General features: G+C 37.9%; 1 protein-coding gene across 2 annotated transcripts in view; it reads left to right on the top strand.

Moving 5' to 3' along the window:
* The first annotated feature begins 241 nt into the window (after window positions 1-241).
* Window positions 242-23,878, top strand: part of cracr2aa (calcium release activated channel regulator 2Aa) — a 34,850-nt gene continuing 11,213 nt past the window's right edge. The window contains exons 1-13 of one of the 2 annotated variants that reach the window (XM_057837280.1): window positions 242-309; window positions 3,877-4,275; window positions 11,746-11,857; window positions 11,929-12,115; window positions 15,601-15,747; window positions 15,879-15,969; window positions 16,226-16,321; window positions 18,594-18,781; window positions 18,868-18,939; window positions 19,234-19,279; window positions 19,371-19,450; window positions 20,088-20,430; window positions 20,515-20,647. In XM_057837280.1, the coding sequence (XP_057693263.1) occupies window positions 4,051-4,275; window positions 11,746-11,857; window positions 11,929-12,115; window positions 15,601-15,747; window positions 15,879-15,969; window positions 16,226-16,321; window positions 18,594-18,781; window positions 18,868-18,939; window positions 19,234-19,279; window positions 19,371-19,450; window positions 20,088-20,430; window positions 20,515-20,647 (1,720 nt within the window). In that variant the 5' untranslated portion in view covers window positions 242-309; window positions 3,877-4,050. Of the gene's footprint in view, window positions 359-3,876; window positions 4,276-11,745; window positions 11,858-11,928; window positions 12,116-15,600; window positions 15,748-15,878; window positions 15,970-16,225; window positions 16,322-18,593; window positions 18,782-18,867; window positions 18,940-19,233; window positions 19,280-19,370; window positions 19,451-20,087; window positions 20,431-20,514; window positions 20,648-23,878 lie in introns of both variants that reach the window. The other variant, XM_057837281.1, reaches the window with a different exon arrangement.

Here is a 23,878-nt window from a genome sequence, read left to right on the forward strand (position 1 = left end):
ATTGGTAGAACCATTTAAATAAAAGTATTTGCTCTTGTTGTTCTAAAATTAAATACCCACATTTGGCCATTGCACATGAAAAAAAAATAACCTTTTTTTCCTTTTCATTTTACTAATTAATATACGGTAATATTTTTAATGTATTGCAGTATCATGACTTCTGTGAGGACACGATGGACAAGCGTTGCTGTAGTAACCATCGATAACAGCCCCGCCCCTTTTGTTTGCCCATCCGGCGTGCAGTCACTCAAATTCCACCACTCGCACACTTGCCACGCCGTCACCACCATTCTGCGTCAAACTCAACAGGTAAAGTTAAGCTATCAATCCACCGAGAATTGACCGTTTCGATTACCTGGTACGTACGTCTTTTGTCATCTTAAACCAACCGAATTCAAGCAGTTGAACCTGGCACGAGGTTGTGACTGCTTCCAGATATTTATTTTAGCGAACGTACGTGTAAAAAAAAAAGTGTAAGAACACACGCCTGAAACGTCTAGAGGCCTTCGGTGGTCCCTGGAAGTATTACACAAGAAAATGAGTTCTAACTCGGAGAATTGTCAAACTAATTGTAGTTTTCTTTTCTCCACTTTTTAATGAGTCATTTGGCAATGCGTTGAGGTCATCCCTCCTCAATAAAATGAACTAATGCGTCTGTTACTGTTTACTTCCTATTTCAGATATAAAGACAGTTAATATTTTATTGGAATTGCCAAACATTAAAATACTGTATTAGAAACGTGCTGCAGCTGTAGGCAGTTTAAATGTCATGAAGAAACAATATGGGTAATAACACTTATATTTATGTGCCATTGTTTGCAAAGAGAAGCATGTGCCCCCCCTCCCCCATAACCCGCAAACGTTTGGAACAAAAAGGTACTAACTTCGATGTACACTTTTAAAATGTACAGGTAGTTGGTTCATGTTGGTACTTAGTCACGTTGTGTGCTGTGAACATCTCTGAGTAAACGGCCATTGCACGGCAGCTGTTTCATGTCAACAAAGGGCCTTCAAGCATGGAGCTAGTTTGAGATGTCAGTTCCTCCCATGCTTTAAAAAAAGTGCCTACAGAGTTTTTGATAGTCTTGAAAATATACCCTAACTTTATCATGCTCAAGTTAAGTTACAGTATGTTGAATTTCGTTTTGTTACAGCGTATTTCCTAAGAGATTTAGAAATAATTTAAGATGTTCTTTTAAATAACCCACTGAGTGTGAAACTGTGAATTCAATTCAATTAAGGACTGGAGGATTTTGTTGCCTGAACAAATTGTGTTTCAGATGCCTCTGGTCAAGTGTCAACACCCTGAAAGACTTTTTAATACAACCTTTAGTCCAGCCGACAGCCCACCATGTGAGAAATGATACAATGAAAAAGAAACGATTGACTTCCTCTTCTTGTTTCCTCTTTTCGACTCGAGAGGGATCAGTTGCATGTGGTGGCTTTGTGATTTTTTTGTGCGTTGGTTGTACTTGCAAGAAGTTGCAGAATGTACTAGCGTGCCTGGTTGTTTGTGGACCAACTAACTGACACGCTTACTGTAAAATCACTTGCGACTTCAATAATATGGCAGCGTAATCATTTCAATTTGTCTTATATATTTTTTTTGTTTATAGTTTGATGTACTGTTCTGCATCAAACTGATGCTATTTCTTTAAAATCCTAGCCAATACAATTTTAAAGTAATTACTGATCTGACAATGTCCAGAACAATTATCTTTTTGAGAGAGAGAACTTTTGTCATGGCTCTCATTAGTTTGTACTTGTGTGGCTAATTTTGTCGGTGTTCCATGTTTATCCACTAGGCCGGTGTTTTTCAACCTTTTCGGAGCCACGGCACGTTTTTACATTGAAAAAAATCATGCGGCACACCACAAACTAAAAATTTCCAAAATGACTACAGTATATTTAATTTTAAATTCTCACTATTTATAATTACTCAGTGTGATATTTGATGGAACGTGAAACAAAGGAGTAGGTTTCGTGTCATACCCAGTGAAAATAAATCCAAACGACACATAGCTTTCACTGTATTGCCTTATCTTTTGAGCTCTCAGTCTTCCCTTGTTTTTTCCACAACTCATACTAGGGCCTTCATCTGGTTCAGAATCTTTACCAGGAGCCAATTTGATTTCAGAGGTGTCGTTTTTAAAAACTTTGATAATCAGACTGTCAGGGGCCACCCTAATACCGTAATATTATAAATTATTACTTACTTCATTTTCACTGTATATCAGGTCACCATGAAGTTTCGCAGTGTATTTATTGGCAACTGATTTCATGTACTGTTCCTCTCAACTGCCTGTAGTCTCAACTTCTGCATTAAAGTATCACCTGCGCTGCCAGTTCTCATGGGACTAGCGTGATTCCTAAAGTGATAGTGTAATGGGTACAGGCAGGTCCGTTGTGGAGCGTGGAAATCTCCCTGCCGATTCCTTCATGTGGGGACGCTGATGGCTGTGCCGCTGGCTCGAGCTTTATGGCGCATTGGTTAGCTTCCCTACCTGCCGAGTGGAAGTTAACAATAGTGCTACATTTTGTATGCAGGCAGCTTTAACTATTTATTATGGTGCACTTCCCCTTGTTATATTTAAAAAAAAAAAAAAAAAAAAAACATAAGCGATATTGGATAATTTCTCGCGGCACACCTGACGATCTCTCATGGCACACTAGTGTGCAGCGGCACGCCGGTTGAAAAACACTGCACTAGGCAATGTTTAGAAATCGACTGTTCCAGTTGACTGTGCAGGCAGTCTTCCAAACTAGTGCACTTTGATTTTTATTCATTTTTTATTTTTTCAGCCTGCATGAAACCAGTCTGACAGGACACTATTTGCCTTACCAGCATTTTTAAAAAAAATTATTTTTATTTTGTCCATTACTTGTCAAAGAAGGTTAGCATCAGAAAAAGGAAACAGTCTCCAATGTGAAGGTCACATATCTTTTAGAGACCCGCACACAAGTTTACACAAATCTTTCTTAAAAGACATGAAATATCCCTTTGTTTACTGATTGGTAATCTGTGGGTGACTCAAAAGTGCTTTTAATGTCTTTAAACAATAGACAAAGAAGTTTGAAATGGGAACTCGGGATTTTCTAAGAAGTTACATTTTAACCTGGGGGGTCGGGGGTTGTCTGGGGCAGGGGGTGTTGGGGGACCTGGTGCCTGTCTAGCCATGCGGCAGGTGGTTCTGGCGGGCGCGGCCCCACTCCCCCCTTTCTCCTTGGTCATCAGGCCCCCCACATGGTGTCAACCGGAAATACGACCAACATATTCATAGTGTATGCGTTCAATGTATTTCTTATTGTTGTTTGTGCTGCTTCTGTCTCTCTCTCCTGTTCTCTTTTTTTCTGTCCCCCCATAACCCCTTGCTGTTCGCTGCTTTCTCCTAATAAACGAGGCACGTTGAATGATCACAATGGGAGTATGTCATACTCCCATGTGGTACATTAAAACTGTTCAGACCAATCGGACACTCATTTTCCATTCTCTGTGTCAAGCAGCTGAACAAGACAGGTTGAAAAACAAAATACTAATGAGATTATAGTGTTGACTTTCAGCTTCTGCATTTTACCACAGAATAATTTGTGACTTAACAAAGAATACCTCCTTGTTCAGGATTCAATTGCATTTGACCAAGTAACATTCACGTTAATCATGTTTTTCAATCCTTGAATGAAAGCAAAACTATTCAAATTCTAAAACCTAATAGCTTATTTTTTGAGAGGGACATTTAAATGGATGCTTGGAGTATGCTTTTCTTGGCAATCAAAATAAAATACAGAACACTTAAACTGAAAAATGTTAAATAAATGCATACCTCTTTTAAACACATTATCCAAATAATATCTTTTAATCTCTTTGCTATCTTTCAGTGCCAAATCAACCAGGTGGTTGCTAAGAGATGATGTATTACATTGCTGAAAGCTTCTGATGCTCTGGCACCTGTATACCGGACTTCTGTCGTCATCCAACCCCTGCGCACTTCGCTCATGTGAAGTTTAACGTTGGTGCTCACATCACAGCGAGCTCCCTCCAGCGGAACTACCATGGCGGCATTAATTGTTCCATCTGCCCTCACCAACCCCACTGCTGGGTCCAAAACAGCACAGCAAGGGCACGGAAGCAACGAAGAGCCCCTGAAATCTGGAAATGAAGGGGCAAAGCAGAAAAGACGGGATGTTGGTCAAAACATGGTCCTGGAGAAAACACGCGAGTTCTTCCAGGTCTGTGACATTGAAAAAAAGGGCTTCATCACTCAACGTGACATGCAGGTGAGATGATCAACATTAACTACTTATAGCGCTTTTCCACCTTGAAAGGTGGAAAAGCGCTATGTAAGTATAACACCATTTACCATTGTTTGTGGTTGCATTGTTACATTTAAAACTTTATAAATTTGTATTGCGAAATCCTAAATGCACAAACTTTTTCCATACTTATATTGTAATTTCTACAGTATAATTATGCTCGTTTGTGAAAAGTACACCTCTCAAAAGAACCCCTCAGAATGCGTTTTTCTTCGTACCAATTTATTATATGCTCTGACGATTTGCTGGTATCCATGCTCCTAAAATTAAGTATCCTTTTATCCATCCTAAGTTTTATTTTGTTAGGTTTTTCAATACTGTACTGTTTTTCTTATCGGAAAACTAGAGCTTCATGTGAGTGCTGAAATTTCCAAGCACATGACTGTTCACACGCCAGTTAGATGGTGCTCCGAGGCATGACAGTTCGAGACATCCCAAAAAATCCTAAATATTTGGGCTGTTCTTATAATCATTTCAGAGGTTAAGGTTTTTATGAATAGATGTTTTAACATTTATTTTCTTGTTTTTGCAAATTACAACACATTACAATGGGATAGCAGACGTTCACACTCCCATTTAACTAAATTTTCAATGCAAGGACTATTTGTTCTCTCATTACTGATACTGATAATTAGACATGAAGAGAACACGTGTGTGCTACTGAAAGATGCATAATAAAAAGTGAAAGAGAAAGGTGGTAAATATAGTGTCTAGTGAGCAACATAGATGCTTTTGTGATCCAAGCTCTCCACTTTCATTATTGTGCAGATTTACTTGGCCCTCAGATGTTGCCGTTCTATTGATGAAGCACTCGAGAACACAACCACTTATAACAAAGCTTTGATATCACAGCCTGGTCTAATGAGGCTTTAGAGTGGAACACTACTTGAGGCTGTTAGTTACAATATCTATCTATTATGTTTTAAGACACTCGTTGCTATTTCAAACTATTCCAATCCTCTGACGTAATGGATGTGTCCAAGAAATTTATTTAAGTTTGCTTATCCCCACCCAGATTTAGACAAAGGTAATAGTTAAGTAAACGTATCCTGATACCACACAGCTTGTGGAGGTGTGCCTCTGTATTTTTTTTTCTTCCCTTGACAAATACTATGTGGCAGTTGCTGTCATGAGTTGCTGGAATGACCTCAGCTGTATTTGACCACTAGTTAACACACTTAATACCATTTGAACTGAGTCGCTGTGATCATTCACTGCCATCCTTTTAAATTCAAATGGATTAAACATCTATTGCTGTCAATGACACTAAAATGTGATCATTCACTGCCAGATTTCCCTGTTGAAACGAATTGGATGTATATCGTCATCACTAGGAACGAGTTAAAGGGTACCACAGACAGAAAGACGTACCGTATTGGCCCGAATATAAGACGGTGTTCTTTGCGTTGAAATAAGACTGAAAAAGAGGGGGTCGTCTTATATTCGCGGTCTAGACATTATACCCATTCACGACGCTGGATGGTGCCAGATATCATTGAAGCGATGTTCTGTCATGACTAAGGGTGTAACGGTAAATGTATTTGTATTAAACCGTTTTGGTACAGTGCCTTGCAAAAGTATTCGGCCCCCTTGAACCTTGCAACCTTTCGCCACATTTCAGGCTTCAAACATAAAGATATAAAATTTTAATTGTTTGTCAAGAATCAACAACAAGTGGGACACAATCGTGAAGCGGAACAAAATTTATTGGATAATTTAAACTTTTTTAACAAATAAAAAACTGAAAAGTGGGGCGTGCAATATTATTCGGCCCCCTTGCGTTAATACTTTGTAGCGCCACCTTTTGCTCCAATTACAGCTGCAAGTCGCTTGGGGTATGTTTCTATCAGTTTTGCACATCGAGAGACTGGCATTCTTGCCCATTCTTCCTTGCAAAACAGCTCGAGCTCAGTGAGGTTGGATGGAGAGTGTTTGTGAACAGCAGTCTTCAGCTCTTTCCACATATTCTCGATTGGATTCAGGTCTGGACTTTGACTTGGCCATTCTAACACCTGGATACGTTTATTTTTGAACCATTCCATTGTAGATTTGGCTTTATGTTTTGGATCATTGTCCTGTTGGAAGATAAATCTCCGTCCCAGTCTCAGGTCTTGTGCAGATACCAACAGGTTTTCTTCCAGAATGTTCCTGTATTTGGCTGCATCCATCTTCCCGTCAATTTTAACCATCTTCCCTGTCCCTGCTGAAGAAAAGCAGGCCCAAACCATGATGCTGCCAACACCATGTTTGACAGTGGGGATGGTGTGTTTAGGGTGATGAGCTGTGTTGCTTTTACGCCAAACATATCGTTTTGCATTGTGGCCAAAAAGTTCAATTTTGGTTTCATCTGACCAGAGCACCTTCTTCCACATGTTTGGTGTGTCTCCCAGGTGGCTTGTGGCAAACTTTAAACGAGACTTTTTATGGATATCTTTGAGAAATGGCTTTCTTCTTGCCACTCTTCCATAAAGGCCAGATTTGTGCAGTGTACGACTGATTGTTGTCCTATGGACAGACTCTCCCACCTCAGCTGTAGATCTCTGCAGTTCATCCAGAGTGATCATGGGCCTCTTGGCTGCATCTCTGATCAGTTTTCTCCTTTTTTGAGAAGAAAGTTTGGAAGGACGGCCGGGTCTTGGTAGATTTGCAGTGGTCTGATGCTCCTTCCATTTCAATATGATGGCTTGCACAGTGCTCCTTGAGATGTTTAAAGCTTGGGAAATCTTTTTGTATCCAAATCCGGCTTTAAACTTCTCCACAACAGTATCTCGGACCTGCCTGGTGTGTTCCTTGGTTTTCATAATGCTCTCTGCACTTTAAACAGAACCCTGAGACTATCACAGAGCAGGTGCATTTATACGGAGACTTGATTACACACAGGTGGATTCTATTTATCATCATCGGTCATTTAGGACAACATTGGATCATTCAGAGATCCTCACTGAACTTCTGGAGTGATTTTGCTGCACTGAAAGTAAAGGGGCCGAATAATATTGCACGCCCCACTTTTCAGTTTTTTATTTGTTAAAAAAGTTTAAATTATCCAATAAATGTTGTTCCACTTCACAATTGTGTCCCACTTGTTGTTGATTCTTGACAAAAAAATTAAATTTCATATCTTTATGTTTGAAGCCTGAAATGTGGCGAAAGGTTGCAAGATTCAAGGGGGCCGAATACTTTTGCAAGGCACTGTATGTAGTGCTCGGTTCGGAACGGAGGCGTACCGAACGAGTTTCTGACGTAAGGTAACCCTTACTTTTTTAGGCTGTGAGTCGATCGGGTTACAGTTTCTTTGTGTAGATTATATTTACTCCCGTCTTCTCTACTATAATGAGGACCAACATGGTACGACAGTAAAACCCAGAAACATCAATGGCGCGACAACGTGGCCGCTGCGAGAACGCAGCGAAACGCAGGCGTTAAAGTCAATCAGCCAATGCACACCAGTAGCAGTGTGGCCGCGTGTTAGACGCGTCCCAGAAGCGGCTCAACACGACGCACGCGAAAAGAACAGCAGAGTTAATGATTTGACGCGAGACGCGACCCTCCTGCGTCAATACTACTACAGGTAGCTAGAATTGGGCAGACCGGAAGTCACTCGTGTAAAAATACAGTGGTTCCGGTCGATTTTCAAACTAATATGCAATCGTAACTAAGCCTGTCGCAATATGCAATAATTCAATTTATCGCGCGATAAATTAAAATGAAGGCGGTAATTTTCCCGCTGCGATTTATCGCCTTGCGTGCACGTGCGTGCGCGCGTGCGGCTGACATGCTGTTAAAAGTTCGTTACCAACTGCGCAAAATGCATCTTCCTTCCAGGTCTGGCAAAAACTAGCGCCGGAGCCAATCGTTCCCATTATATCCTATTGTTCAACGTATGCCGACCGCGTCAGTGCTCGGGAGTGACTGTGGACCATCTACGGCGCGCCGGTGTTGTTGACGTGTGTCAAATTAAGAGCGCTGTGCTTCAAACTCATCCTGTTTATGAAAGTCTGGTGTTGTGTAGTAATGAGCAGACGTGACTTCAGCGGTGCTTGCTAACTTTTTTAATGCGCCCACACACTAGATATCATGAAATGGCAAACTAGAAGTGCTACGTTCCATGCCATTGGCTATGTGAGCCCAGAGTGATTATGGGACACGTAGTCCATATACTATATAGATGAATTCTAAACTGTCATGACTGAATGGAAGTTAAGAAGGCCAAATCAATCCATACCAGTGACTATAGATAATGTTGCAAATATTGTTAGTTCAGTACGTGACACAGATGGATTCGGACCACAAATAGGATGTCTTGCTCATGTAGTAAACCTAGCTGCAAAGAGAGCTGTAGCAGTCTACAGTGTGCCCTGCCTCACTTTACAAACAGTAAAGATTGTTCTTAGCACTTTTATACAAACTTTTTTCAGATCAGTATGAAGTAAGCACATAAATATTATGCACTAAAATGCATGTTTATATGATGCCAATTTAATTTTTGCTCGTTAGCAAAAAAAAAAAAAAAACCCGAAACAAATTTTTTTTTTTTTTTTTTTTTACAGAGCATTAAATGTATTGAATCGGATCGAAAATCGTGTCCCTCGTATCAAAAATCGTACCGAACTGTGACTTAACTGTATCGTTGCATCCCTATGGAACACCGCTGCAGAGGCTATGATGGGAAAAGTTTTCATTTGCCTAAATGCATAAGTTATTAATTGCATTTTTTTTTTTTAAAACACATTTTATTTATTCTGTGTTTTTGTGCGGTATCATTATTGTTGTTTTTTACTTAAGAGGCATGGTCTATTGTTTTTAGTGATTTCTTAAAAAGTATTTTTGAATTTAGTCAATATCGCGTTTAAATGGGTGTACTTGATCTATTAATATATAATGTATTCTCACTGTGTTATTGTAAATTAGTTTTAAAAAAATTGGGGGGGCAATAATATCGCATATCGCAATAATTTATGAGAATAATTATCGCACACTAAAATTTGTTATCGCGACAGGTCTAATCGTAACCCACTTTTTGAGTCCATCAGATCTCTTGAGTGGTAGATCAGGGCACAGTTGACTTGTCTTTGTTGATTTACTGCTGTCTTCTCTGCTATAATAATAACCAACACAGCCCCGTGTTCAATACAAAACCCTCCTACCACAACAAAACAAGTAGGAACTAATATTCACATAGGAACTAAAGTTATACAACATAAAATATACAATATAAATGAATACTTCATCACATTTGTAAAATATAAACACATAATAAGATAAATAATAGCCCATTTAAATAAAATGAAATGAGCTAAAACACCTGTAATTAAATAAAAAGAATAATACACAGATCCTGCTTACACAATTAAATTAATTTCTGTGTGGCGCTTTAACTTTAAAAAAATCCACCAATAATGCTTTTGAAAACCGTCCATAGGAAGAAAAAAAGATTAATTGAGGCATTTCATTTGTAAAATACATGTTAAAATCTTTGTCATTGGGATTGCTTTTCTCTTTAGCACAGGACTTTTTTTCTTCTTTCTTTCAGAAAGAAAGCTGACCAATATGCGGGGTCTGAAAGGCAAATTGTTGTTGGATTATCTTTAAATACCCTCTATTTTTTGAGCAGAATTCTAGCTTTGTATAGGCTAATGTTCCTATTGTTGAAAGCACAAAGGTGTGTAATAAACAAATAGCACATTTATATTTTGCATTTTGTTTTCTTACTGTACCGAAAATGAACCGGACAGTCACCTCAAAACCGAGGTACGTACCGAACCGAGATTATTGTGTACCGTTACACCCCTAGTCATTACAGATCTCGGCTACTCTCCCCATTAACGACGCTAGGTGGCGCCAGATATCATTGAAGAGATGTTCTGTCATGACAGATTTTAGCTACTCTTTTTAGTTTAACCAGTTTGCATTATTTTATTACAATGTTTTTCCTTATTTAGATTGTTTCAAGACTACAGTTACAGTTAGACTTCACTTTGATGGTTAATGCAGTTATTGCAATTTTGTTGTTTTATCACAATAGATTGGTGTATTTACATTTCAAAAACCAGAAGCCATTCATTTACAAATGTGATTGCACTTTAGTTTACGTATTCAAATGTTCAGATATTAAGATTTGAATGAGGCAAAATACCATGCTTTTTTATCTCGAATATATTGTTATATTCATTTGTTTCGGATGTACTGTAATTATTTTCTGTATAAAAATAAATTTGGTGTTCAAAAAGGCGTTTCTGTTGCCCTCTGCCCGAGAGCTGAAGATGGGTGGTCACTGGGTCTTTTCAGCAAGACAATGACCCTAAACACATGGCCAAATCTACACAGAAATGTTTCACCAGACACAAAATCAAGCTCCTCCCAGTGCCATTTCAGTCCCCAGACCTTGTTTTGTTGGCAAAAGGGGGTTGCACAAAGTATTAACACAAGGGGTGCTAATAATTGTGACACACATTATTTGATGTCAAATAATTTTTTTTTTATGTGGGATTTTTCCCCCCACTGAATGAATGCACTAGTATTGAAGGTTGGATTTTTCTATTTTTTTCCATTAAGGTCCCATATTATTTGAATTAAAAAAATATATATTAGAAGCTAAAAAAAACATCTTTTTCAGGGGTGCCAATAATTATGGAGGGCACTGTAGATTTTTAAATTAATGGCAAAAATATTGTGTTTCTAATGACATATTTTAATAAAGAGAACAATTGTGGCTTATGGGAGCCTACAAGTCTAAGTCCAAGGTTTCCTTTAAGAATCTCCCCTATGTCAAATAGTCTCAATTATGTGGTACTTTTATTTTTTTTGTGAAATATTTAATCTTGAACTCGTATTTCATTAAACATTTATGTGGTTCATCAACATCATGTTTTTCACCATTGTATTTAATATTAATTAAGAGATAATGAAGTATTCATTTTTTCCCATGCATTACTTTTTTTCCCTCTTAAATAGCATCGATCTACTATACTATGATATCGCAAAGTATTTTGAGTATGTATTTTCTACCATTGTAAACTGTTGGAAAAGCTGATTAAATTTAGAAGGCACTTGAAAATAAAACAGATGTGTTTGCCCCAGTTCTGGTCAGCTGCTCTAGTCAATCATTGAGCATCTTATTTGATCTTTACTGGGAATATTTCAGCTGGTTGATGCCTGTTACATGTGCATGTAACAACAGTATGGTTAACTCACAAATCATATCTATTGCGGTGGTTAGAACTAATAAAGGAAGCGGCTATTGGTTTACATAAAGCACTCTAGAGCAGCTTGAAAGCGGTGACCCAAGAATGTATTATTGTTATTGTACGCCATTATTATTACTGCACAGTGGAAGTGCTAATAGCTCTTAGGTAGCTGTTGTTATAGCTTCACTCTTGTATTGTCCTTGATCCTTTATCCATTGTCACTAACAGCTGTTTATGTCATCGAAAACAGAGGTTGCTTGGTGAAGTCCCTCTCAATGCGGACGACTTGGAGAAAGTATTTGACACGCTCGATTCTGACAGCAATGGATTTCTCACACTCGATGAGTTTTCCGCTGGCTTTAGTATGTTCGATTGTATTTTCTCATGGAAAAAGTCAGTGCTCCTAATATTTTGGATATCAAATGTTTTTTAGGTGAATTTCTGTATGGCAGAGACATTTTGTTAAAAGAAGGCATGGGAGATAAACCGCCCCGTGCAAAGCTTACGGAAGCGCTTTACCAGAGCCGGTGGGAAGAGGGTTCGGCAGCCTCAGAGGATGAAGAAGAGAAGCATTTTTCCATGCTGATGGAGCGCCTCGGAGCCAACAAGGTCTTTGAAGAGTGAGTATTTTGTGAGTCACTTATTTGTTCAGTCTCAAAATATTGAAAACGTTTCCTGGATCTCATTTCAGACCCTTTTTGTCATTGTTGTAGTTCTCAAAATTAAAATCTGTTCTATGTCAGAGATCTGTAGTTTTCACATGTTTCACAAAGATGTTTCTACTCTATTTATTATGAAATGGTCCTATAGGTAGCTGTTCATAAATTGAACATTCTTCCTATTCCATTCAAGGGGACTAAAAGAATGTTTCTGTCGTGGAAAATTATAATTTGTGCAGCCTTGTTTCATTTTCCAATCTGCTACTAGAAGGACACATGGCTTTTCTCAAGAAAAATATGTATTGTGGCGTGCTAATTAAATCCTCATTTTCTCAGTGAACCCAAGTGTACTTTGAGTGCTTGTATGATTTATTATCTCAGTGTCGGTCCATTTTAGATTTTGTGCTTTCCTAAATAGAGGCTCTGAAAAAAAAATCTTGTCGTATTACTTCTTCCAATGTGTTTTTCCTAAAATGAAATCCACACAATAATTAAAGTGCATACAAACGTTTTGATCAAGTATGTAAAGATTTGGGGGAAAAAATTGTAACAAAGTCTCACATGGAAAAAGGAGAAAAAGACATTGCACAGGTGTGTTTCGAGTATCAGCATTTATGTGCTGGCTAAGCTTGCAAGTGGTGCCTTTTTTTTTTTTTTTTTTTTTTTTTGCGTAAAGCAAGATAGGTCTCAGCCTTTATAAAATATTTTCAAAACATTTGTGATAATATGTCTACTGACAACTAGTTGAAAGAATCCTCTTTTATATCTTGGTGAGGTCTATATCGCTTTCACCGGCACTGATCAACGTCGAGGAGGGTGGCAGCAACTCTGCCATACCAAAAAAAAAAAAAAACCTACAAATGTGCTGACTGCTTTACGACATTTGTTACTTCCCTCTTTCCCCATTCATTATAAAGACGGAACTCGATGCGAACGCTTTCGCACGAATGCTGCAAAGATGGCAGAGCAACAAAAGAGACAAAAAGTTTGATCTTAGGAGGAAAAAAAAGAGAGGCTACCAGGATACAGAGAATAAACACTGGCCTGGCTTTCACTTGCTGGCTGGACCCCCTACCTCAACCGAACTCATCAGCACTGATGAGTCACACGGTTGCTAACTGTCATATGCTATTGTTTAGCAACAAGCCACAACTGGATTCATTACCTTATTACTATTCGTCCATCACATAGCTGCTGGAAACTGAAATGTTGTTTAATCCATCTGCAGGCGACCGGGAGATTGATTTTTGATTCATTGATGATTTTACGGCACTCTTTGGGTGTGCGCTGGTCCTCACGGGAAACGCGGCGCTGCTCCTCATGAGAAACACAGTCTTCCTTAAGGCAAAACACTACCGCTTTTGTCGCTAAAATTGACCAAAACTGAAAAGCTACCAAGTGTTGCTTTAAGTCTTTTCTTTGTTACAATAAAGTTTATGATTTGGATATTTATATTCCTTGAGCAACCATCTTTCATATGAAGGTCATTTATACTAACTCTCATGTTTTCCTTTAAGTACAATAACGCCTTAATAACTAGACCAGTTTTAATTATTATAGCTAGTGACATATGCCCGTTTTAGTCATAGCAAGTGATATATGCCTGTTTTCTATGAACTGCAGTTAATGGCATCACTTAATTTAAAGCAACTTTGGTAAATCCTTAAAATAATCCCTACTGTGGTGGCATCCAAATTGGGGTTACACTTAGTGTTGCACCGATACCATTTTTTTGGCCCGATACCGATACAGATAGCTGGCTGTGCAGTATCGCCCGATACCGATACCATTCCAATACCACTCTGTTAGCAAAAAAACAAAACATATATATATGTATATATATATATATATATATATATATATATATATTCAAGTCATTCGAAAAAATTTTGGGCAAGTGCCTATTTTTGGTTATAAAAAAGTATATATGTATATATGTACGTACAAGGGATGCAAAGATACAGTTCAGTCATGGTTCAGTACGATTTTCGATACAATTCAATACATTTAATTCTCTGAAACTGAAACTACAACTACTACTACTACTACTACTACTACTACTACTACTACTAACAACTACAATTGTTGTTATTATTATTATTTTTATTTGCTAACAAGCAAAAATAACAGTGCCATCATATAAACAAGCATTTTAGTGCATAATATTTATGGGCTTACTTTATACTGATCTGAAGATATTTTGTATAAAAGTGCTGAGAACAATCTTTACTGTTTATAAAGTTGGGCACACAGTTGATTGCTGCAGCTCTCTTAGCAGCTATATTTACCATATAAGCAGCCTATTTGTGGTCCGAGTCCATCTGTAACATGTACTGAATTAACAGTATTTGCAGCATTATCTATAGTCACTGGTATGGATTGATTTGGCCTGCTTAACTTCCATTCAGTCATGGCGGTTTCTAATTCATCAGTGTATATGGCTCACGCAGCTAATGGCATGGGATCTAATGTAGCACATCTACGTTGCTATTTGATGATATCTAGTGTGTGCGCGCGAGAGTTAGCATGGGATCTAACATAGGACATCTAGGTTGCTATTTGATGATATCTAGTGTGCGCGCTGCGCCGCTTGAGTGTTTTCTGGCCACAGAAGTCACTTCTGCTCATTACTGCACAACACATATGACAATCGACTTTCATAAACAGGACGAGTTTGAAGTATGGCGCTCTTAATTTGCCACTCATTGTTCATCATGAAACTCTGAGTTTGTTTAGTCTCCAACGGTTTTAACCTTTCTGATTCCATCGGCGCTATAATAACAGGCGTTAGCTTACGCATGCTAATCGTTTGTGAATGCCATGTTAGATGAGCAGCGTAACATCGCTGGTATGCGTTGTAGTTAACTTCCTTAAAATTGAAGATGGAGGAGTTAATTTCGTTTGGTAATTTTGAGACAAAGACATACAGATGTCATGCATCGAGATTTGGGAAGTTATCTTACGTGGGGAGGACAGTAGATAGTATCGGCGCCCTAACTGTTGGTACTCGTCGATACCGATACCACCAATTCGGGCCGGATCGGCGCCCCCTGCCGATACTGGTATCGGTATCGGTGCAACTTTAGTTACACTATATTATTCCTTTTTCACAGGCAACTAAAAAATGCATTCATAAAGCAGGTGATGCCCACCATATCCAAAGTTAGAGATAAAACATTTCATACCCAACCCTTTTGAGTAGCACTAACCTATATTGATCCTTATTTGACATCTATTACAACACAAAATAGAAAAGACAGTCTTCCAGAAAATGGTCAGGAACTTTTTGTTTAGAAGAGCATTCAACTGTTTCACTTTAATGCTCTTCTTTTCCAATTTGCAGTCATGTTGACATTTGGGTCTATTAATTGTGAAGGACGTGACAAAGGCATCTATTAAGTGATGATTTCTACTGTATATTACAATGTAACCCTCTGTATCTTTAGTCCTGTAGAGGTACGCAGTTTGTGGGCTCAGCTACGGCGGGATGAGCCACACCTCTTGTCCAATTTTGAGGACTTCCTGGCAAGGGTAACTTCCCAGATAATAGTGGCGAACCAGGAAAAGAGGGAGATGGAGAGCGCACTGCAACGGTCAGAAGATATAGCACACATTTGGATTTCTTTGAGTTTATTTATGCTTTCTGTTTAATCTGAAAATAAATGTAGCCATGTTTGTTATGTATACTGAAAACAGTACTGTGTTAATTGTTTATGTCCTATAGAAAAGCAGCAACACATGATGATGAGATCCATCGACTTTACGAGGAAATGGAGCAGCAAATAAAGAGTGAAAGAGAACGGATTGTGTTGCAGGTAAAAAAAAATGCTGTATATAAATCATTATCTGCAATAAGAAAGAAATGGATGTCAAATTCATTTGAACTGGGAGAGTTGGCAGTTTATTTCAGTGCCACAGCCACACTGATCACTCACTGTCAGGCCTCAAAGTTAAAATGAATTGGACAATTACAGCAAATCAGTTTACCATTCAAGGAAAATAAAACTTTGCATATGATTCCTTTGTCGTCCTCAAGCTCAGTGCTTGTAACTTTCTCTTTCATCTCTGAAGGACTATAAGACGTTTGTGTCTCGCAGTCAAGACCTTGAAAGACAGTTAACCACCAAGGAGAAAGAGTTGGAACAGCTCTTTCACAAGCAGAGGAGGGTAAGTGATGATTTTTTATGTTTTTTCAATGTCCTTGTGTGGTCAGTGATGCACTAAGTGGGGTATTATTGAATGATAAACACAAAATCTGGGCACATCTACAGTATTTTTCGGACCATAAGCAACTACTTTTTTTCTTCATTTTGATCCTGCGGCTTATATTCCAGTGCGGCTTATTTGTTGTTTTTTTTTGGGGGGGGGTTATTAGGTAACACATGCCTCCTAGAAAGATTTGCAGTGCTACCGATGTAAATAACAATCAAAATTAATAAGGGTGTCAACAATAATCGATGCGGCGATGCATCCCGATGCGGGGCAGGGACGATTCGATTCGATGCGGGCAACACGCTGAATCGATTCAGCGCATTTTAAAATATATAAGTACGTTCAAAAATCTTCCCTGCGCAATTCCGGTGATGCAATGGATTTGGTTTCCCTATTTGTATTGTTATTCTCATGTTTACCTGTAGAGAGAGCTACTTTACATTCAAAGCAAGCCCGGAGAGGTTAGATCGGGCCTAAAAAATTCCAGCCCAACGCGACACGGCCCGCTGGTATTGAAGCCCGACCGGCCAGATCAATTAACTAGATTTGCATGCCCGAGCCGAGTGATGCGGAAAAAACCCCCCCGCAGCAGCAGCAATTTATTTTCATTTCTTCAAGTTTTCTTACTGTTTAAATAGTCTACATATTTTTATAAGAGTTATAAAAGCATTTACACAACGAAATAACGCGGGGAAAGTTTAATATAAAAAAAAAAACACGGTTTTGCAGACACACAGAGGAGATTGGAAAGGATCACATTTACCTTTGTGTGCATAAATAAAAGTGTCTTTCCTAACAAATTCTCAGTCGGCAGACAAAATAACGCAAGTTTACCCAATATTTAAATAGTCTACATATTTTTATGAGATTTATAAAATCATTTCCAAAACGAAATAACGCTGGAAAGTTTAATAAAAAAACAAAAAATAAAACAACAACACGGTTTTACAGACACACAGAGGAGAAGATTCAAAAGGATCACATTTGCCTTTGTGTGAATAAATAAAAGTGTCTTTCGTAACGAATTCTCAGTTGGCAGGAAAAAAAACGCAAGTTTACTCAATATTTAAATAGTCTACATATTTTTATGAGATTTATAAAATCAATTACACAACGAAATAACGCTGGGAAAGTTTAATATTTAAAAAAAAACAACAACACGGTTTTACAGACACACAGAGGAGAAGATTCAAAAGGATCACATTTGCCTTTGTGTGCATAAATAAAAGTGTCTTTCGTAATGAATTCTCAGTTGGCAGGAAAAAAACGCAAGTTTACTCAATATTTAAATAGTCTACATATTTTTATGAGAATTATAAAAGCATTCACACAACGAAATAACGCTGGGAAAGTTTAATAAAAAAAAACGCAGCCCTCTGCGCATTTTTTTTTTTTTTTTTTTTTGAAATAATTTATTAGTCCGGAGTGCTGTCAGCATGGCTGCTGAAATTGAAGAGGTGGGGGCTCAGGCTGTTAGTGATCAGACCATACGCTGCACTCTACATCAAATTAGTGTGCATGGCTGTCACCCCAGGAGGAAGCCTCTTCTGAAGACTGAACTATTATATAAGCTGCACACAGACTACTTTTAATTGTGTCATTTTGTCATTGTTGTCTCATGAAAAGATATACTTAAATATCAGCAGAAATGTTTGGGGTGTACTCACTTATGCAATACTCTGTATGTCCAGCTCAGATCTTTTACATCCATTTAAACATAAGATCATTTGCCGGATAACTCTAATGACTGAGGAATGAATGAAACACCTACAGTAACTGAATAAATAATTAGCACATAACTTGAATTTTGATTGTTATTTTCATCTGGAGCAATGCATGCTAGGAGGCATGTTGGACAACAACTGGGTTGACAGCAGGTGGCTGCAGAGGTTGACTGTCTCCCCAAGGGAGCAGTAATGGCCAAATGAAGCTTCTTGAAGCTCTGCCCAATTGATTGAAAGCTTAATTTCTGTGCATTTGGTATTATGACAGTCGTATGATGCTGCTGTCAAATAAGGTGTTACCGGTTCATATCTTTTGGTGTAAGTATCCCATAATACAATAAGGACAGCTGCGGCTAATCTATGAACAAATGCTGTTTTCGTGTCACATTTGGTGGGTGGCGGCTTATAGTCAGGTGTGCCTTGTAGTGCGAAAATTACGGTAATTATAATGTGATTTTTTTTGTTTTTTGTTTTGTTTTTTTGCCATAAATATTCATTCACAGTTGGAAGATCAGTGTCAGGAGCTTCATAGTGTGCAACATGTGACCAAGGTTGAAAATGTAAAGCTGAAAAAAACAAATGATGAACTGGCAAAAGAATTGGATCAAGCCAGTCAAGAGCTGCTTTTGGCACAAGAGCAATTGAGTTTGCTCCACCAGAAGTCCACACGACTCAATGAGGAGAAAGAAATGTAAGCAACTAGAACCTAGTTCTCGGTTGTTGCACTTGCACTAAAGGCACAATATGACACAGTCTTATTAATAATGACAATCACAGGGAAATATACCGAATGACAGAAGGACTGCAGCGTGAGCGAGCAAGCCTTCTTAAACAACTGGACATGATGAGGTGTGTGAACGTCAACTCTAAAAAGCCACAACATTACAATGTTTAGATTTATTTATTTTTAATTGATAGTTTTATAATACTCTATGAAATTTACTCTTTGCTGAGTTAGCGGTTTAAGATGTAACCCACTTTTCTACTGTGACGTGGCGTTTTTATCTCAACAACTGTGGAAGTCAGGCCTAACTTTGTGGGCTTCTTTTTTTGTTTGTTTGTTTGTTTGTTTAATTAAGGATTGCAATGTGCAGTATTGAATTTATATTGAACTGTCTTCAATATTGTTTTTTTTTTTTTCAGGGAAGTGAACAAACATCTACGAGATGAAAAAGACATTTTCTTTCAGGTTTGTGATATGTAGGAAAGAATAATTTCTTAACTGTGTGTGTCTGTCAGAATGATGGTAATAATGATTGCATATTTATTTGGCATTACAGAATCCCCATAATAGTGATAACACAAGATTGCAGCCAAGGCCACTATGTAATGCTGGGACAGACACTCACTTATCAAAAAGGTAAAAGCATCATGTTGTGCTGTGCAACCCCCAAAACCCTGTTCTGTTCTGTTACAATTATTTGATTTGACTCAACTGTAATTTGAAAACAAATTTACGTTAAAGATCCAAAGAAATGGTGAGCATGTCAAAAAATGAAAATGACTACACCAATGTAATTTTACATGTAGAAAATGAATTTGGCGTTAAAATCTCACTGTTTACCCTTTCATAGATATTGTAATGCACCAATGCACTAGGGAACACCCACTGTTTTACCTGGCAATTCTGATTGTGACATCACAAGCATAATTGATGATCCTGCCTCGCTGTCGAGTGCAGTGCTTGCGAGTACATGTTGGCAGAATTACAAAAACTGTCACATGGCAACATCAAAATACAGTAGAAAGCCTATGGATAGTACGCTGGCAGACTACATCTCATTCGAGGTGTGACATCATATTCCGTTTGGAGATTTTTTTAGAGGCATAGGCAGCGAAGAAAAAAATATCTATTTGGATCGTTCCCTTTTTTAAATTTTTTTTATTTTTTTTTATTTTTTTGATGAACTGGCGAAAAAATATAGTCTATTATTTTAAAGTCATTTGTTGTAGTATTTCATAGCAGCTTTAAGTGAATTATCTTTTATGTATATCAGCTGTGAGGATGTGGAAGAGGATGTAAGGCAGAACTCAGCCAACATGTTAAAGAACCCATGTGGCCTAGAGGTGACCAGAGGTTACCTACCGAGGATCATCTCTATTGAGGAGGACCACCTCCCACATTTGCTCCAAAATGGCGGCCATGGCCAGATCCCTCTTCAGCCATATAATGAAGGCGAGGAAGTGAAAAACCAGGAAGAGAATATAGACTTGGTGATGAGTGACATTTACCCTGCTCAGCTTTATTTGTCGAACGGAGAGTCGAACGGAGTTGGAGAAGTCTTTCAAACGCCAATGTTTCCAAGGGGTCAACCTGTTGGGAAGGAGAACAGCATAAATGTAAGCTCATTAGCATCTTTCTTTGTATCCTTGCTAGTTTCAAACTTTCATTTGATCACTGTTGCTTGTGTGTACTGTATGTAGGAGGAAAGCAGTCCGTCGCTGCCAGACCGGCTGTTTAAAATCGTTCTTGTGGGGAACTCCAATGTTGGAAAGACCTCCCTCCTTCGACGCTTTTGTGATAACAGTTTCCAACCTGACACTTCCGCTACTGTCGGTATGAATCCCTGTCCTACTATGTCAGACCTTGAAAGTAAGAGATTGTGAAACTTGGGGCGATGTAGTCTAACCTTTTTGGGGACACTGGTCATTACAGCAGACGGCTATTCAAAAGCTGACACTTAGGCCATGTATACACCTAGCAGGGATTTTTTTGTTTGTTTTTGAACCGAGGATCCTGCCTAATATGTCAGGAAAAAAATAATTACATCCATACCAGCTTGTTTTTAGAAAAAAAACTAGGGCGTCAAACGATTAAAATTTTTAATCGAGTTAATCACAGCTTAAAAATTAATTAATCATAATTAATCGCAATTCAAACCATCTCTAAAATATGCCATATTTTTCAGTAAATTATTGTTGGAATGGAAAGATAAGACACAAGGCGGATATATACATACAACATACTGTACATAAGTACTGTATTTGTTCATTGTAACAATAAATCCACAAATGGCATTATTAACATTCTTTCTTTTAATGTGATCCACGGATAGAAAGACTTGTAGTTCTTAAAAGATAAATGTTATAGTTGCAAGTTATAGTAACTCTATATTAAAACCCCTCTTTGTTTTCGTTTGAATAAAATATGTAACATTTTCAATCAAAAGTAGTTAATATAATAATAATAATAAGAAGAACAAAAATAACAATAATAAGAATAGATTGACCAAAGTCTGAGTAAGTTTTACGTGTATTTTCCATAGCTATTTTGATATGGAATGCCAGTTCATTTTGCATTGTTGTTTAACTGTGAGAATAGGGCCTCATTACTATAGACTGAAGTGCTTTTCTTTTTGTGACCTATACATATCTTACCCAAAATACAACAAGAGACACATAATTGTCACTAGAAGAAATGCTTTTACCGAAATATGTGTGGAGCACAAATGGCAATTTGCATTGCTTTGTGCATACAGCATAAACATCTCACAACTACTAATTCTCCCACGTTTAGAAGAAATAACATTAGTATGGAACGGCGCTGCCCCCAAGCGGCCGGTGGCATTCTCTTCACACTTAATGTCCATAAACGGCCTCATTGTAATCTGTCTGAGGCAATGTGCGAGTGGGTCATTCAGTGCATGCGTTAATTGCGTCAAATATTTTAACGTGATTAATTAAAAAAATTAATTAACGCCCGTTAACGCGAAAATTTTGACAGCCCTAAAAAAACAAAACAAAACTTCCACAGCCAACCAAAAGCACTTGTCTAATTTGCGCCAAATGTAAACGCTGGTCTCATGTGTGTCGTAGGGTCAAAGTTTGTTGCAGTCAGTGACATTTCTATAGTTAAATCTTCAGTTATCAGTGTGCACATAATGGTGCTACAAACGCAGAATTCCCACATCTTCACTTTGGACGGAGTTTTTAAGAACCCTCAACCTTCAATGTGTGTGTGGATGATAGGCCAACTGAAGAAAAGGCCTTCTTTTTGATATGTTCCATGTCTACACGTATCAGGATATCTGGCACATTTTGGACATTGAAAACGAGTGTTCTTAAAAACTGAAGTGAAGATGTGTGAATTCTGCATTTGTGGCGCCATCATGTGGACACTGATAACCAAATACAGTGGTACCTTTACATACGAAGTTAATTCGTTCCAGGATCTTGTTTGTAAGTCGAAATGGTCATATGTCGAGCAGGATTTTCTCATGAGAATACATTATAATTCCATTAATTTGATCCACAGCCCGAAAACCTACACTAAATCCTTAATAAATACTGATTTTACTATTGCAAATAGCAATTACAAAGAGAAAAACAAATTATGAAAAAAAGTCATAATCTTTATAATAATATAATAGTAATAATAATGTAATGAATCGGGCTCTAATGTGGTGGAATTGTTTTTGCTGAACGCACCGCGGGGCGATGCGACAGTGAGCAAAAGAGCACAGTTCTATTTTACTTTCTATTTGATGCTGGCGTCAACAGGCGTGTTGTGTTGAACAAGTTGTTGGAATAAAAGATAAAAACCTGATGAAGCTGGCGATTTCTTTGACGATGTTACCACAATAAGAATTGTCATCTTAACTTGTAAAGACTGGCGAATGGAGGAGGGCTGCCGGCCGAGATTGACATTCTATGGCCCTCTTGTTGACCCAGTTCATTGATGGACACACCATGCTTATATTTTGCTATCCTTTACATCTTCAATTCAATGGTTCAATTCGATTCAATTTTATTTTATTTGTACAGCCCTATATCACAACAAGGTTGTCTCAAAGGGCTTTGCAGAGGCAATATGATACACAGTCAGAAACAATAGATGATGTAAATAAATTTCAAGTCAAAGTCCTGGGCATCCCTCATCCTTAGACACTCCATGTTGGCAAGGAAAAACTCCAAAAACACTTTGGAAAAAAATAGAAACCTTGGGGAGAACCTCAGTCAGGAGTGATCCACTCCCAGGATGGATAGACAAGATGCACCAGGACTGCTAATGGGAATTAGCAGACGGAGTTACAGTTTGTAGAGATGCAATAGAGTAAGGGAACAAGAGGAGGTCCATCTAACCAGATGAGATGGGGGGCAACTAGGGGTGCACGATATCCATTTTTTAAAACCGATATCGATAACGTCCTGCTCCTCAAAGCCGATACCGATATCGATAACCGATAATAAATATATAATTTTTAGTGATGCACGATAATACATTTTTCAACCGATACCGATAATTTCCTCCTCATTCCAACCGATTAACCGATAATGTCAAGCCGATAATTCTATTAAAAGATTTATGTAAAAATTTAAAGTATACACCAGAGAATATATTACTGTGCAAAAATATAATTTATTGCTCTTTTTTTCAACAATATAATATGAACAAGTAGTCAATTCCAACATCTAAATAATGACAGATTGTCTGACATTATATAAAAACTTTTGGCAACAATTACTTATATATACCTAAGTCGCACAAAAATGCCTTTAAAAGTAAGCCCTTCCTAACATATATAACAATACTACACTGCAAAAACACACCTCCTTTAAACTAATCAGTTTTAAGTGTCAATCTATTGGAAATAAGTGAAATTATCTGCCAGCGCTTCAAGTGTATTTCGCCAAGATTTCTTCGAAGAAAAATAGCTAGCTGAAAATAATTTTAACAGCCTTATTTTAAGCAATACATTATTATACTTAATCCTAAAAAAAAAAAAAAATGGAAGAAGGAAAGATTTTGAATATTTGTGGCTTCAGAATATTATTATTTCATTACAAC

The sequence above is a fragment of the Corythoichthys intestinalis genome, chromosome 5, assembly GCF_030265065.1.
Source record: "Corythoichthys intestinalis isolate RoL2023-P3 chromosome 5, ASM3026506v1, whole genome shotgun sequence".
Classification (NCBI taxonomy): Eukaryota; Metazoa; Chordata; class Actinopteri; order Syngnathiformes; family Syngnathidae; genus Corythoichthys; species Corythoichthys intestinalis.